General features: G+C 48.0%; 1 protein-coding gene across 2 annotated transcripts in view; it reads right to left on the bottom strand.

Annotated features, from left to right (window-relative positions):
- Positions 1-13,541, bottom strand: part of MAP4K2 (mitogen-activated protein kinase kinase kinase kinase 2) — a 65,622-nt gene that overhangs the window by 3,755 nt on the left and 48,326 nt on the right. For both annotated transcript variants that reach the window (XM_058160177.1, XM_058160178.1), the window contains 11 exons: positions 12,079-12,163; positions 11,499-11,578; positions 10,038-10,098; positions 8,695-8,818; positions 7,695-7,753; positions 5,827-5,930; positions 5,529-5,700; positions 4,206-4,274; positions 2,493-2,579; positions 1,854-1,924; positions 936-991 (listed from right to left, as the gene is read on the bottom strand). In XM_058160177.1, the coding sequence (XP_058016160.1) occupies positions 936-991; positions 1,854-1,924; positions 2,493-2,579; positions 4,206-4,274; positions 5,529-5,700; positions 5,827-5,930; positions 7,695-7,753; positions 8,695-8,818; positions 10,038-10,098; positions 11,499-11,578; positions 12,079-12,163 (968 nt within the window). The remainder of the gene's footprint in view (positions 1-935; positions 992-1,853; positions 1,925-2,492; positions 2,580-4,205; positions 4,275-5,528; positions 5,701-5,826; positions 5,931-7,694; positions 7,754-8,694; positions 8,819-10,037; positions 10,099-11,498; positions 11,579-12,078; positions 12,164-13,541) is intronic.

Raw genomic sequence — 13,541 nt, 5'->3', positions numbered from 1 at the left:
AACTTTGACTCCCACAATTCCCCAGTCAGCCTCCTTTAAGATGGGTTGACTTCAACTCCCAGAATTCCCCAGTCAGCCTGCTTTAAGATGGGTAGATTTCAACTCCCAGAATTCCCCAGATAGCATGCTTGAATATAGGTGGACTTTAACTAACCATTAGGCTTTATGTCTGGGCTTTGACTCACACAATTCCTTGAACTTAAATTTAGATGGACTTTAACCCCCATAATTCCCCAGAATTCTCTAGCTGGCCTGCTTTAAGATTCATGAATTTCAACTCGCAGAATTCCCCAGCCAGCACGCTTTAAGATCTGAAGACTTCAGAACTCTCCAATCAGTAATTCCAGGTGTTGAAGAAGTTCACCCATGTCTTAAAAGCATCTTGTTGGGGAATTCTGGGAGATAAAAATCCACATATCTTAAAATTGCTGAGGGTTAGAGAAACATTGGTCCAGGAATTCTTTATCTATCTAACTTTGTCTTCCTGATGTTGCAAGAGGCTGCCAAGGAAATAGGAAAAAAAGCCCACAGTAAATTCAGGCCAAGTTGTGACTCCGAATGGGTCAAAAAGCAGACATCCGGAATGTCAGCGAATTATACATAATGTGCAAAATGTTGTAGAAAGTGGGACATTGCAGATTTCAGACTGCAGTATCCCACTTCAGATGGATTATTTTGTTCCTCCTCATAGCAGAAGGGTTCTGAATTCTACGATGCCCGCTAAAGCGGGAACAAAGATTTCGAGCATAGAATGCTTCCGGAATAGCTGGGAGAACAACAGGGTATCCCTGCAATGGCTGGCATATTTCTAACTCGAATAACAAAATGGTTTTCCTTCCTTGAAAATGTGCAATAGGGATCTGTCGTGGATAGGGGGGGCGTGCGGTGGGAGCAAAAGATGTGCAATTTAAGAGGCTTCTTGATCAGCAGCTCACCTGTGAGCACCCAAGACTCGGAACAACCTGGATTCGTCTGTGACCTCCTGGGTCACCTGTTGGCGGAGCAAAACAATTTATTTATTAAATTTATATTTTACCGCCCATTTTACTGTCAAGCAAAGCTGGAAAGCTTACATAAAATCAAATATATTGTACCAACGTTAAAATATTAAACATTAGAATAAAGAGAACAACAGACCAACTAGAGTTGGAAGGGACCTTGGAGGTCTTCTAGTCAGGGGTGGGATTCAGCCGGTTCGCGCGAACCGGAGGCTAACTTTAATCTGGTTCGCCGAACCGGTTGGTCCAAGGACTGGTTGACCCCACTCCTTCCAGGAGTCTCCATGAGGCTCGTTTTGGATGCCAGGTAAGTGCAGGGCGCACACGGAGGCTCTGGGAGGGCGAAAAACGGGCCTACTAGAAATCCGGAAACGAGTCTGTTTCCGGCCTCCGGAGGGCCTCCAGTGCCCGGAGGACGCAGTTTTTGCCCTCCTAGAGGCTCCAGGAAAGCCTCTGGAGCCTGGGGAGGGCGAAAAATGGGCCTACTGGAAGCCCAGAAACGGGCCCATTCCCGACCTCCAGAGGGCGCGTAAAGCAAACCGGTTATTACAACTGGTGAAGCCTACCACTGCTTCCAGTCCAACCTTCAACCCTATACCATTCCGGACAACGGTTAAAAATCAAGATACAAAGGGATGGAGTTGGGATCACCAGCAAGCTCTCAAATTTATTGATCATTCAATGCCCTGGGGTCTTCATCACACAGAAGGCTGGCTCTGAATGATGCGTGGGTCAGTCTGTTGTGGACATTCACACGCGTCTGTTGCAAGAATCAGGCTCTTAGCTGGAAGCTACAACAGGATTTGGTTGTTTCCAATTTTTACTGTACTATTATTTTATTGTGCGTTTACTCACCTCGCTAGATTCCAGGCTTCGGCCTTGCATGCCATGTTTCCAGAAAGCCAAGACACTGTCTTGAAGGCACACTGCGGGGAAGCAGAGAAGAGGCTTCATTAGACAGGGCCTTGTTTGTCCTGGGAAGCTAAGTAGTCTTCGGATGGGAGACCATGAGGTATAGACCCAGCTGGAAAGTTTATAAGATCTCCATGGTGAACTGCATCTACACTACAGAATTGCCAAGGAAACTTAACATACCGCTAAAGCAGTGTTTCTCAACCTTAGCATCTTAAAGAGGGGTGGACATCAACTCCCAGAATTCCCCAGAGAGCAGAGAATCCTGGGAGTTGAAGTTTACCCGGCTTCAACTTGCTAAGGTTGCTCTGAAGTTGTTCTCACTTGAGGATTTTTGTTTCTATTCTTTTCAGCCATTGGCAGAGAAAGTTAACCCAGAAAAGAATTCCAAGCAGGATAGTGTTTGGTTAGTGGTGTTAGGAAAGGATACCACAAGGAAATCACAGATGGGACGCCCAGTTGGAAATTCAAAAACCTATCCCACAAAAAGGCAGGAGGAAACTTCTGCCTCGTCCTTGCCAAGAAGAAACCAAGTCTAACTAACTATTATTTCAACCCTGAGCTACAAATATCCTTACGTACCAATGGTTTCGATGGGGAAATTGAAAACAAGCTCGGGTGCAAATACTCCTTGAGGCGTCCCCCGCAGATTCACGACCCGGACGCAGCCTGGGGGAGAAGAGGAGAGCTTTGAAGGACAAAGATACAATTCAAGAGTAGGAAGGAAAGGGGAGAAAAATGGAGAAAAATGGAGGCCAAGAAAACCTCAAAAAAACCAACAACATTCATATGACAAACAATTGAGGGACCTAGGTATATCTAGTCCAGGGGTCTCCAACCTTGGTCCCGTTAAGACTTGTGGACTTCAACTCCCAGAGTTCCTCAGCAAAGCTGGCTGAGGAACTCTGGGAGTTGAAGTCCACAAGTCTTAAAGGGACCAAGGTTGGAGACTCCTGATCTAGTCTATTGAAGGGGGGACATGATAACTGTCGTCCAACATTTCTTTTTTTTTTTTGAAAAGTTTTTATTTTATTTTATACACAAACACATAATACATCAGTCATTCCTTCCATGTGACATCTCGGTGTTTTCTCCGTATCTTCCGTCTTTTTGTTGTTTCTTCTGTCTTCATTCACGCTTAATCTATTACAACGCTTCTCCAAAAATACACTATTCTAACGATACCATTCCCTAACATAACGATTAATTAGTTTATCTATCTCTCTTTTTTTCCAGCCAATGGTCAAATTGATCCCGTATCTTCAAATATTCTGAGTCCTCTCTTTCTTTAATTATCAAAGTTTATTCATTTCTGCACATTCTAAAAATTTTTTAAATCATTTCTTCTCATAAAGGTATTTTCTCTGCTTTCCAATTTTGTGCAAAAACAATCTTTGCAGCCAGGCGTGAACTGTAAAATTCGTTACTACCGGTTCTGTGAGCGTGGCTTGGTGGGTGGGGGGGGTGTAATGTGACTGAGTGGGTGTGGCCAACTTTTTTTTTTTTAACTTTTAAAAGCATTTTTTCTACAACCTCTTTGGCCGAAGAGGTTGTAGAAAAAATGCTTTCAAAAGGCTCCTCTGGCGATCCCAGCTAAATTGCCTGATCATCAGAGGCTTTTAAAAGCATTTTTTACAGCCTCTTCGGCCAAAGAGGTTGTCGAAAAAAATGCTTTTAAAAGGTTCCGATAATTCCAGCTGAGCCGCGCGATCATCAGAGGCTTTTTTTTTTAACTTTTAAAAGCATTTTTTCGGCCGAAGAAAAAATGCTTTTAAAAATAAATAAAAAAACCTCTGATGATCGTGCGGCTCAGCTGGGCATGGGGGGGGGGTAGGGATTTTTGCTACCGGTTCTCCAAACCACCTGCCACCATCGCTACCGGATTGGGCGATCCGGTCCGAACCGGGAGCATTTCACCCCTGCTTGCAGCTGATATTACATGTATAATCAAATAATCAAACTGTCGTCCCAACATTTGAGGGGCTGTCCCAGAGAAGATGAAGGGGGTCAACCTATTCCCCAAAGTATCGGAGGGCAGGACAAGAAATAATGGATGGAACAGGGAGATCCAACTTAGAATTAAGGAGGAATTTCCCACCCGTGAGAACAATTAATCAGTGGAACGGCTTCCCTCGAAAAGTTGTGGGTGCTCCATCACTGGAGGTTTTCAAAAAATAGACTGGACAACCATTGGACTGGCACGGCATATGGTCTCCCGCCTTGAGTAGCGGGCTGGACTAGAAGACCTCCGAGGTCCCCTCCCGCCCTAGGATTCTCTGTTCTAAAAGAACTTACGTTCAAAACAAACAAGGACAGTGTCTCGGTCCATCTGAGTGACGTGGCTGGCCAGGACGAGAGGACGTTCTACAAGAGGAGAGAAGCCATTGCTGAGAGACAAACCTTGGTTTTGGTAAGCAAAAAACAAAAAAAAAGCTGGCGTATAAGTTGCTCTCTGGATGAATCGGTGGGAATTATGGGAGTTTAAGTCCACAAGTTGGGAGGGTGGTGAGCTTCAAGGTTAGGATTGAACTCCTGGCAGTGGGCAGCCTGCAATACTGAAGGAAAGGAAAGGAAGGAAGGAAGGGAGGGAGGGAGGGAGGGAGGAGAGAGAGGTTGGAAGGAAGGAAGGAGAGAGAGGTTGGAAGGAAGGAAAGGAAGGAAGGAAGGAAGGAAGGAAGGAAGGAAGGAAGGAAGGAAGGAAGGAAGGAAGGAAGGAAGGAAGGAATGAGAGATAGATTGAAAGGAAGGGAGGGAGGGAGAAAATAGGTTGGAAGGAAGGAAGGAAAAAGATAGGTTGGAAGGAAGGAAGGAGATAGGTTGGAAGGAAGGGAGAGAGGGATGGAGGAGATAGATTGGAAGGAAGGAGAGATAGGTTGGAAGAAAGGGAAGGAAGGAAGGAAGGAAAGAGAGAGGTTGGAAGGAAGGAGAGATAGTTTGGAAGGAAGGAAGGAAGGAAGGAAGGAGATAGGTTGGAAGGAAGGGAGAGAGGGATGGAGGAGATAGATTGGAAGGAAGGAAGGAAGGAAGGAAGGAAGGAAGGAAGGAAGGAAGGAAGGAAAGAGGTTGGAAGGAAGGAGAGATAGTTTGGAAAGAAGGAAGGAAGGAAGGAAGGAAGGAAGGAAGGAAGGAAGGAAGGAAGGAAGGAAGGAAGGAAGGAAGGAAGGAAGGAGAGATAGGTTGGAAGGAAGGAGAGATAGTTTGGAAGGAAGGAAGGAAGGAAGGAAGGAAGGAAAGAGAGATAGGTTGGAAGGAAGGAGACATAGGTTGGAAGGAAGGAAGGACAGATAGTAGCAATAGCCCTTAGACTTATATCCCACTTCGCAATGTTTTCCAGCCCTCTCTAAGCGGTTTACAGAGTCGGTCTCTTGTCCCCAACAATCTGGGTCCTCATTTTACCAACCTCGGAAGGACGGAAGGCTGAGTCAACCTTGAGCCTGGTGAGATTCGAACGGCCAAATTGCAGGCAGCCAGCAGTCAGCAGAAGTTACCCTGCAGTACTGCCCTCTAACCACTGCGCCACCACGGCTCTTAAAACATTTAAATCTTAAAATGCAGGAAAGAGACGTTCTCTGTGGTCCCCTTTTCTACCCCCACCCCCACCCACCCACCCGCTCTTACTGGAAGGGCTGGAGGTGGTGTGGCCGGTGCTGAGTGAGAGGACGCTGAAGTGCAGCTCGGCCCCTGGCTGATCGCTGCCGGTGACGCCGAAGCACACTTGCGGGTATTCCTCCGTCTCCACGACCAGCAGCTCAAACAGGGAGAGGGGGTCGGGTAGCAGCACGGGGACGTGCTGGCGAGACAAAACGAAACAAAAAGAAAACAACTAAAACAGAGGAAAATATTGTGAGCCACCAGCTCTAGTTCGAGAACCGAACATTAGAAATGTCCCCTGAGCGTTTGCAGCCACTTCGCCTACCTTCAGTAGCATAAATTTCTGCAAAGGTTCGTACCACTGTAGGAGGGCCAGGCTGGAGGGCAGTGCGGCACAGAGGAAGGTGTTTCCTGAGTAAGGATTTCGGACTGGAATAGGAAAAAACAAAACACAAAAACAAAAACCCCAGACAATGGGATTAGCCACCAACTGCTAGATAGGTGGACTTCGTCTCCCAGAATTCTGCATGGCATCTTCCATCTTCCCCTCCACCCTCCCCTTTTTCCTCCCTCCCTCCCCTTTTCCTCCTTCCACCTCCCTTTCTCCTTCTTCCTTCCTCCCTTTTCTTTCTTCCTTCCTCCTCCTCCCTCCTTCCTCCCTCCTCATTTTCCTTCCTCCTCCCTCCTTCCTCCTCCCTCCTTCCTCCTCCTCATTTTCCTTCCTTCCTCCTCCTCCCTCCTCCCTTTTCCTCCTTCCACCCTCCTTTTCCTTTCCTTCCTCCTCCTCCCTCCTTCCTCCCTCCTCATTTTCCTTCCTCCTCCCTCCTTCCTCCTCCCTTTTCCTTCCTTCCACTGTCCCTCCTTCCTCCCTCCTCCCTCCTCCTCATTTTCCTTCCTCCTCCCTCCTTTCCTTCCTCCCTTTTCCTTCCTTCCCTCCCCTTTTCCTTCCTTCCATTCTCCCCTCCTTTCCTCCCTCCCTCATTTTCCTTCCTTCCCTCCCCTTTTTCCTTCCTTCCGCCCACCCTTTCTCCTTCTTTCCTTCCTTCCCTTTTCCTTCCTTCCTTCCCTCCCTGCTTCCCTCTCCCTTTTTCCTTCCTTCCCCTTCCCTTTTTCCTCCTTCCCCTCCCCTCCTTTCCTCTCTCTTCCACCCTCCCCTTTCTCTTTCCTTCCTTCCTTCCTCCTCCCTTTTCCTTCCTTCCACCTCCCTTTTCCTTCCTTCCTTCCTCCCTTTTCCTTCCTTCCACCCTCCCCTTTCTCTTTCCTTCCTTCCTTCCCTCCCTCCCCCTTTTTCCTTCCTTCCACCCTCCCCTGTCTCCTTCCTTCCTTCCTTCCTTCCGCCCATCCCTCACAAAGGGACTAAAAGACACCCTGAGCTAAGGAACTTTATGAGCCTTCGACAGGCCTTAGTATCCCAAAATTAAAGAACTGCTGGATTCCAATCCTTGCAGCTTCAGGAGAAATACCTGCATTTTATTTTTTTTAATACAAAAGAGATACTTTACAACACGGGCCTGTTCTCAAAGATAAATCAGGTCCAAGCCCTTGGGATTTTGAATGAAAAGGGTAATTTAAACAGGCACTAAAGAACCTGCTCTATTCCAAGTCACGTCTTGGTCCCCCTCCACCAGAATGCACGGTTTTCCAACCTTGGCAATCTTAAGACACGTGGACTTCAACTCCCAGAATTCCTCCGCCAGCCATTCTTAGCTGGGAGAATTCTGAGAGCCGTAGTTCACACTTTTGTGAAAGGTCACCATCCCAGAATTCTCTGCAAGGGCCATGCTGGATGGGGGAATTCTGGGAGCTGCACAACACCGCTCCCAGCATTCCCGCAGTGGGGGAAACGTACGTGAAGAATTAGGGGCCTCTGTGGCTCAGACTGCTAATGCAGTCTGTTATTAACACAGCTGCTTGCAATTACTGCAGGTTCTAGTCCCACCAGGCCCAAGGTTGACTCAGCCTTCCATCCTTTATAAGGTAGGTAAAATGAGGACCCAGATTGTTGGGGGCAATAAAAGTTGACTTTGTATATAAATATACAAATAGGATGAAGACTATTGCTAACATAGTGTAAGCCGCCCTGAGTCTTCGGAGAAGGACGGGATATAAATGCAAATAAAAAAATAATAATAATTCAGAGGCAAATTCAAGAAAGGTGGAAAAATCTGTTGATAAGAGAATTTGGCCACTCACCAATTTGACACTTAAGGCACCCTTTGGTATCTGCTATTTTGGCTGACAGAGCAAACTTCCTGCCACAAAAGGAAAACGGTTTGAAATATATACCGGTATACACACATACATACATACATACATACATACATACATATTTGCAAGATCATCTCTTTAGAAAATTAGCAGGAGTGGTGCAGTGGCCTAGAGGTGGAGCTCCTGCCTCACAATCAGGAAGCTGTGAGTTCTAGATAGAGGCAGATATTTCTCTCTCTGGGCACAATGAGAATATATCCGTCGAACAAAACTCCGCACTGGCGACAGGGACGGCATCCGGCCAGTAAAATACTCTGCTAGCTCCATTCAGTTGCCCAGACACCACCCCACATGGGATTATGGGGTCGTTAAATGAAGAAGATGATGACGATGATCTCTTTAGAAAATTAAGCAGATGTCTCATTCCCCCTTATGCATTAATTAAGACTCCGTGAGTCAGGGTCCAAAGTTTGATCACCCATTTCTCACAAGGCCATTCCCATCCACCCACCCCCATGCCATTACTCTTCCTTAGGGACCTTCCTCCCCTCACCCAGGGGTGGGCTCCTGGGAGTTCGGCAGGGTTCAGGCGATCCTCTATGCCAAGGATCACCAGGGTTCAGCAAACCCCCAAATGCCACCCCTGGCTGACCACGCCGCCCCTCCCAGGAGTCTCCACATGGCCCACTCATCATTCCAGGTAAGTGCAAAGGCCATGTGGAAGGTCTGGAGGACAAAAAACAGGCCTCCCGGAAGTTCCGGAAATCTGGAACCGGGAACCGGGGAGAAGCCGTTTTTGCCTTTCCGGAGGCTGAAAGAAAGCTTCCGGAGCCTCCGGGGAAGTTAAAACACACACACACGCACCCCGCCACGGTGCAGGCGGCTGACTAGGCCACGCCCACTGTGGCCACGCCCACCCAGCAACGGGGCAGCGAACCCGTTGCTAAAGGATCTGAAGCCCACCCCTGCCCTCACCTCTCCCCACCTGGGGATGATTCTCTCTGTCAGTCGGTTGGTGGCAATGGAAAGAGGAACCGGCCGTTTTTGAAGCTGGCGACGTTGTTCGAAGAGACCCAAGAGGTTGTGCGAAGAGATCTGGGGGGACTTTCCTGAAACGCCAAAAGAAGAAGAAGAAGAAGGAATGAGTCTAGGAGGGAGGAAAGGACTCCTTGTCCTTTTTAGCCCTATTCAACCCAGCCAGATGTCGGCGGAATCAACCTCCTAAGCTCAGTTCCTTCCTTTCCACATTTGGCTTCGCCTCAAACTCCAGAAAATGACACGTCGTCCTCATAGGTGGGTGTCACACACCGTAACAACCGGTTCGCCCAGCACCGGAAATGTGAGCGCACGAGCAAATGCATGCGGTATCACAAAAGACGGGAATTCGCTCGCGTGCGTCATCCACACGTACTCGATGCGTCAAGCAACACAGCGATATAGGACGGGATTGCACACGGTTGCAACTACCGGTTTGCCCGAACTGGTCTGAACCGGCTGAATCTCACCACTGGTAGTCCTCAACTTACGACGACAGTCGAGCCCAACATTTCTGTTGCTAAGCGAGACATTTGTTAACAGCCCCGTTTTGCGACCTTTCTTGCCACGGTCGTTAAGGGAATCACTGCAGCGGTTTTGAGCTGGTAACACATTTGTTAAATTTATCTGGCTTTCCCGTGGACTTTGCTTCTCAGAAGGTCGCAAAAAAGGGATCGCGTGACCACGGGATACTGCAACCGTCATAAATATGAGTCGGTCACTAAGTGTTCGGATTTTGATCACGTGGCCGTGGGGATGCTACGACGGTCATAAGTGTGGAAAAAAGGCCGTAAGTCACTTTTTCCATTGCTGTTGTAACTTTGAACGGTCACTAAACGAACTGTTGTAAGTCGAGGACTAGCTGTCATAAGGTCAAACGGTTTAAGAACTGTGCCTGATTTTTGGGAATGACAAATGCTCTGGGAATAAGCTGTAAATCTCCCTTCGCAAAGGTTTTCCAGCATGGTTTTCCAGCAAGATTAGTCTAACCAATTTTCTTGGCCCATTCTAGAAAACTCCCGAACTCCTTTGCACGAGAGGGATGCAGCAGGACTGAACTTCCTTTGCAAACCTTTAAAAAAAGGATCTTCCCCTGCACCCCCCACCCCCGAATTTAGCTGGCTCCAATGTCCCCCATCACGTCATTGCAACGTCCTGGCGGCCCAAGAGAGGAAGTTTGCTGCCGCCAAACCTTCTGTCCATCCCGAAGCAGATCATCCAGGGATGGAAAGTTGTCCCAAACAGGAAAAAGAAGTTATTTTCCCAGGCCCAGGTGTGCCCCTGGATTCTCACCTGCCAAAGCCAGGAGGGTGTTGTTAATACAGTAGAGCCAAGAGCATCGGTGGGGAAGGAGCTGATGAGAGAAACGAGAAGAGAAGAAATGGAGAGAAACAGAGGAAGAGAGACAGGGTCCATCAATCTTGGTAAACTCCGACTAGGGAAATGTACAGTGAGGGCCCTGCCTGAAGGTGTTGTGGTCCGCAACAGAGTAGTACAGCGATGCGGCTGTGGAAGAACATGGGCCAGTCCTGGACCCTGGGGGAGGCCCGGATGAGGGCTCTGCGTCAGAGGCAGAGATGGAGTGAGATGCGGACTCCAGAGGCCGACAATGGTGAGGCAGAGGAACAGGAGGAGCCCGTTCCTAATGCGCACATGAGAAGAGCTGCCCAAAGCCAAAAGCAGCTCAAGCAAACAGGATGACTCGGGAGTAGGGCCAAGAGATGATTGGCCCCTCCCATAAGGCTTAAAAGACCAGCAATGGCTCTTGGGCTTTGCCAGAAAACAACATTGATAGCTTCGTCTTGTTGCATTTATTTTTGTATCGATGTCTTCTGAACGTTTGCCAAGAAAGGCCTTTGGCAGTTTGCCTAATTGGACCAAGGTTTGCGATAGGACTGAGGAATTTGTGTTGGGAGGAATTTGCTTTAATTTATTTGAACTACGCCGGGATTGAAATAATTCTCAGCTGTTCAAATAAAGTTTGTTTTACACTGACTGAGTTTCCTACTACCTACTGGGGCCTGGGTCACAACAGAAGGCATTGAACGTGACAACCAGATTGGTCTAATAGTTAAGGCACCAGGCTACAAACTAGGCAATGATGAGTTCTAGTTCTGTCTCAGGCAGGAAAGTTGGCTGGCTGACTTTGGACCAATCACCAGAAGATGGTGAATTCTAGTTCCTCCTTAGACATGAAAGCTTATTGGGTGACTTTAGACCAATCACCAGGAGACTGTGAGTTCTAGTTCTGTCTTAAGCACTAAAGATGGCTGGGCGACTATGGACCAGTCACCAGGAGAAGGTGAGTTCTAGTCTTGCATTAGGCACTGAAGATGACTGGGTGACTATGGACCAATCACCAGGTGATGGTGAATTCTAGTTCCACCTTAGGCATGAAAGCCAGTTGTGATGACTTTGGGTTGGCCCCTCTCTTTCTCTCTCTCTCTGCCCAACCCACTTCACAGGGTTGTCGTTGTGGGGAAAACAGGAGGAGAAAGGAGTATTAGGTATGCTCACCACCTTGAGTGGCCGATAAAAATAATAAAGGTGGGATATAAATAACTAAATAATTTAAAAATATTTCAAGCAACTAAATTAAAGAGAGCTGGGAATCCAAGTCCATTCATTGCAGTTTAAGCAGAGAGCAGAGTTACTGGTCTGCTACAGGGTGGCTTAATCATGGCTTGTAGCGGTCAAACAAGCAAAGGGCCGCTCCCCTGGTTTTTTCTTCATGTTTCTCTGAAGAAAACTCACCTTCTCCATTGTGTCTTCATGGAGCTCATGAAGATTCAAGGTGTATATACCTTCCTCTGCTCCCACAACCAGATACAAATCTGCAAACCAGAAAAGGAAGTTCATAAAGCATGATTGGCAACGTTGAAGGAGAATACTGTGGTTTAGGAATGGAGAGACCCACGTTCTAGTTTTCTCTTGACCATAAATTCCTACCTGGCCCAACCTACCCTGCAGGGCTGGTGTGAAGAGGAAAAATTGAACCGGTGTTTCTCAACCATGGCAACTTTTAAGATGTGTGGACCACAACTCCGAGAATTCCCTAGCCAGCAAGCTGGGAAGGGATTTCTGGGAATTGAAGTACATACCTCATAAAGAATGCTGGGTGGGGAATTCTGGGAATCGAAGTCCACCCGTTTTAAAATATTCTGGCTGGGGAATTCTGGGAGTTGAAGTCCACCCATTTTAAAATATTCTGGCTGGGGAATTCTGGGAGTTGACGTCCACAGCTCTTAATTTACCAAGGTTGAGAAACACTGTTATATACACTATCTTCTGATGGAATGCAAATTGCAGAAATCAACAAGAAATAAATCCTTACCTCGTGTTTCCGGATGGATCCACGTTGTAGCTGAGTTGATCTTCAGCGGGCAGCCATTGAAAACTTTGGAAAAACAAGCTCCCATCTGAGAAAGAAGGAAATGGGATATTGGGGTGTGTTCAGGGGGTGGGATTCAGCCGGTTCGGGCAAACCGGATGTCAATTTTAATCTGGTTCGCTGAATCAGTTGTTCCAAGGACTGGCTGGCCCCACCCCTCCCAGGAGTCTCCACGTGGCCCATTTTGGATGCCATGTAAGTGCAGCACCCACACGGAGACTCTGGGAAGGCGGAAAATGGGCTTCCTGGAAGTCCGGAAAAGGGCCTGTTTCTGGCATCCGGAGGGCCTCCAATGCCCTGGGAATGCCGTTTTCGCTCTCCTGGCGGTTCCAGAAAAGCCTCTGGAGCCTGGAGAGGGTGAAAAACGGGCTTATTGGAAGTACCGGAAGTCTGGAAACGGGCCCATTTCTAGCCTCCAGAGCAGGGCTCTCCAACCTTGGTCCCTTTAAGACTTGTGGACTTCAACTCCCAGAGTTCCTCAGGGACCAAGGTTGAAGATCCCTGCTCCAGAGGGCCTCTGGAGCCTGGGGGAGGCCGTTTTCACCCTCCTGAAGGCTCCAGGAAAGCCTCTGGAGCCTGGGGAGGGCAAAAAATGAGCCTACCGGAAGTACTGGACATCCGGAAACGGGCCTAGAGGCGGCCATTTTTGCCCTCCCAAAGGCTTCGAGGAAAGCCTCCGGGGCCTGGGGAGGATGAAAAAGGATGAAAAAGGATTTACTCCTCCATTGTCAACTGTTTTACAGTGCTTTTTATCTCAGTTTTAAACTTCAGCTCAAGTTTTTTTTTTAGTCCAGAGCTGGGGAGCTGTGGCCCTTTTTATGACTTGTGGACTTCAACTCCCAGAATTCCTGAGCCAGCCCACATCTGCCTTAGTGTATTCTTGGGTTTGAAATGTGCACCTATGTTGTGTTGAACCCGACAGCACAGATAAACCTCCAGGCGGCCTCAGCGACTCTCTAAAAAGGATGCAAAGGACCAGCTGCCTGCAAGGAGTATCAATCCTTCCATTCTCCACCATCCAAGTCAGAGCTGAAGAAGCTTCTGGGATGAGAAGCGAAACGTCTTCAAAGAAAAACCAGAAAGTCCAGTTGCCTTTTGAAAAAAGCACCTTTGGGACTTGCATTAAAACATTCAGTCTCATTCGTCATCTTCAGGCTTCAGCTTCATGCTTCTGGGAGCAATGTGTGATCGCAGCTGTTTCTTCCTTTTAACTGCTAGTGGGGGTTTGAACTGATTGGGTGGGAGCTTGGCTGTGCTCTGATTGGATGGGGTTTTTTTTGTGCTCTGACTGGATGGGGGTGTGTCCTGTTTGGGTGGGGGCTTGGTTGTGCTCAGATTAGCCTGAGTTGCAGGGGGATTTGAGCTGGTGAGCTGCATTGCTGTTGTTTGGTTTCGTGGTCGTGCTA

This window comes from Ahaetulla prasina, chromosome 17, assembly GCF_028640845.1.
Source record: "Ahaetulla prasina isolate Xishuangbanna chromosome 17, ASM2864084v1, whole genome shotgun sequence".
Classification (NCBI taxonomy): Eukaryota; Metazoa; Chordata; class Lepidosauria; order Squamata; family Colubridae; genus Ahaetulla; species Ahaetulla prasina.
This window is presented reverse-complemented; position numbering and strand designations above follow the sequence as displayed.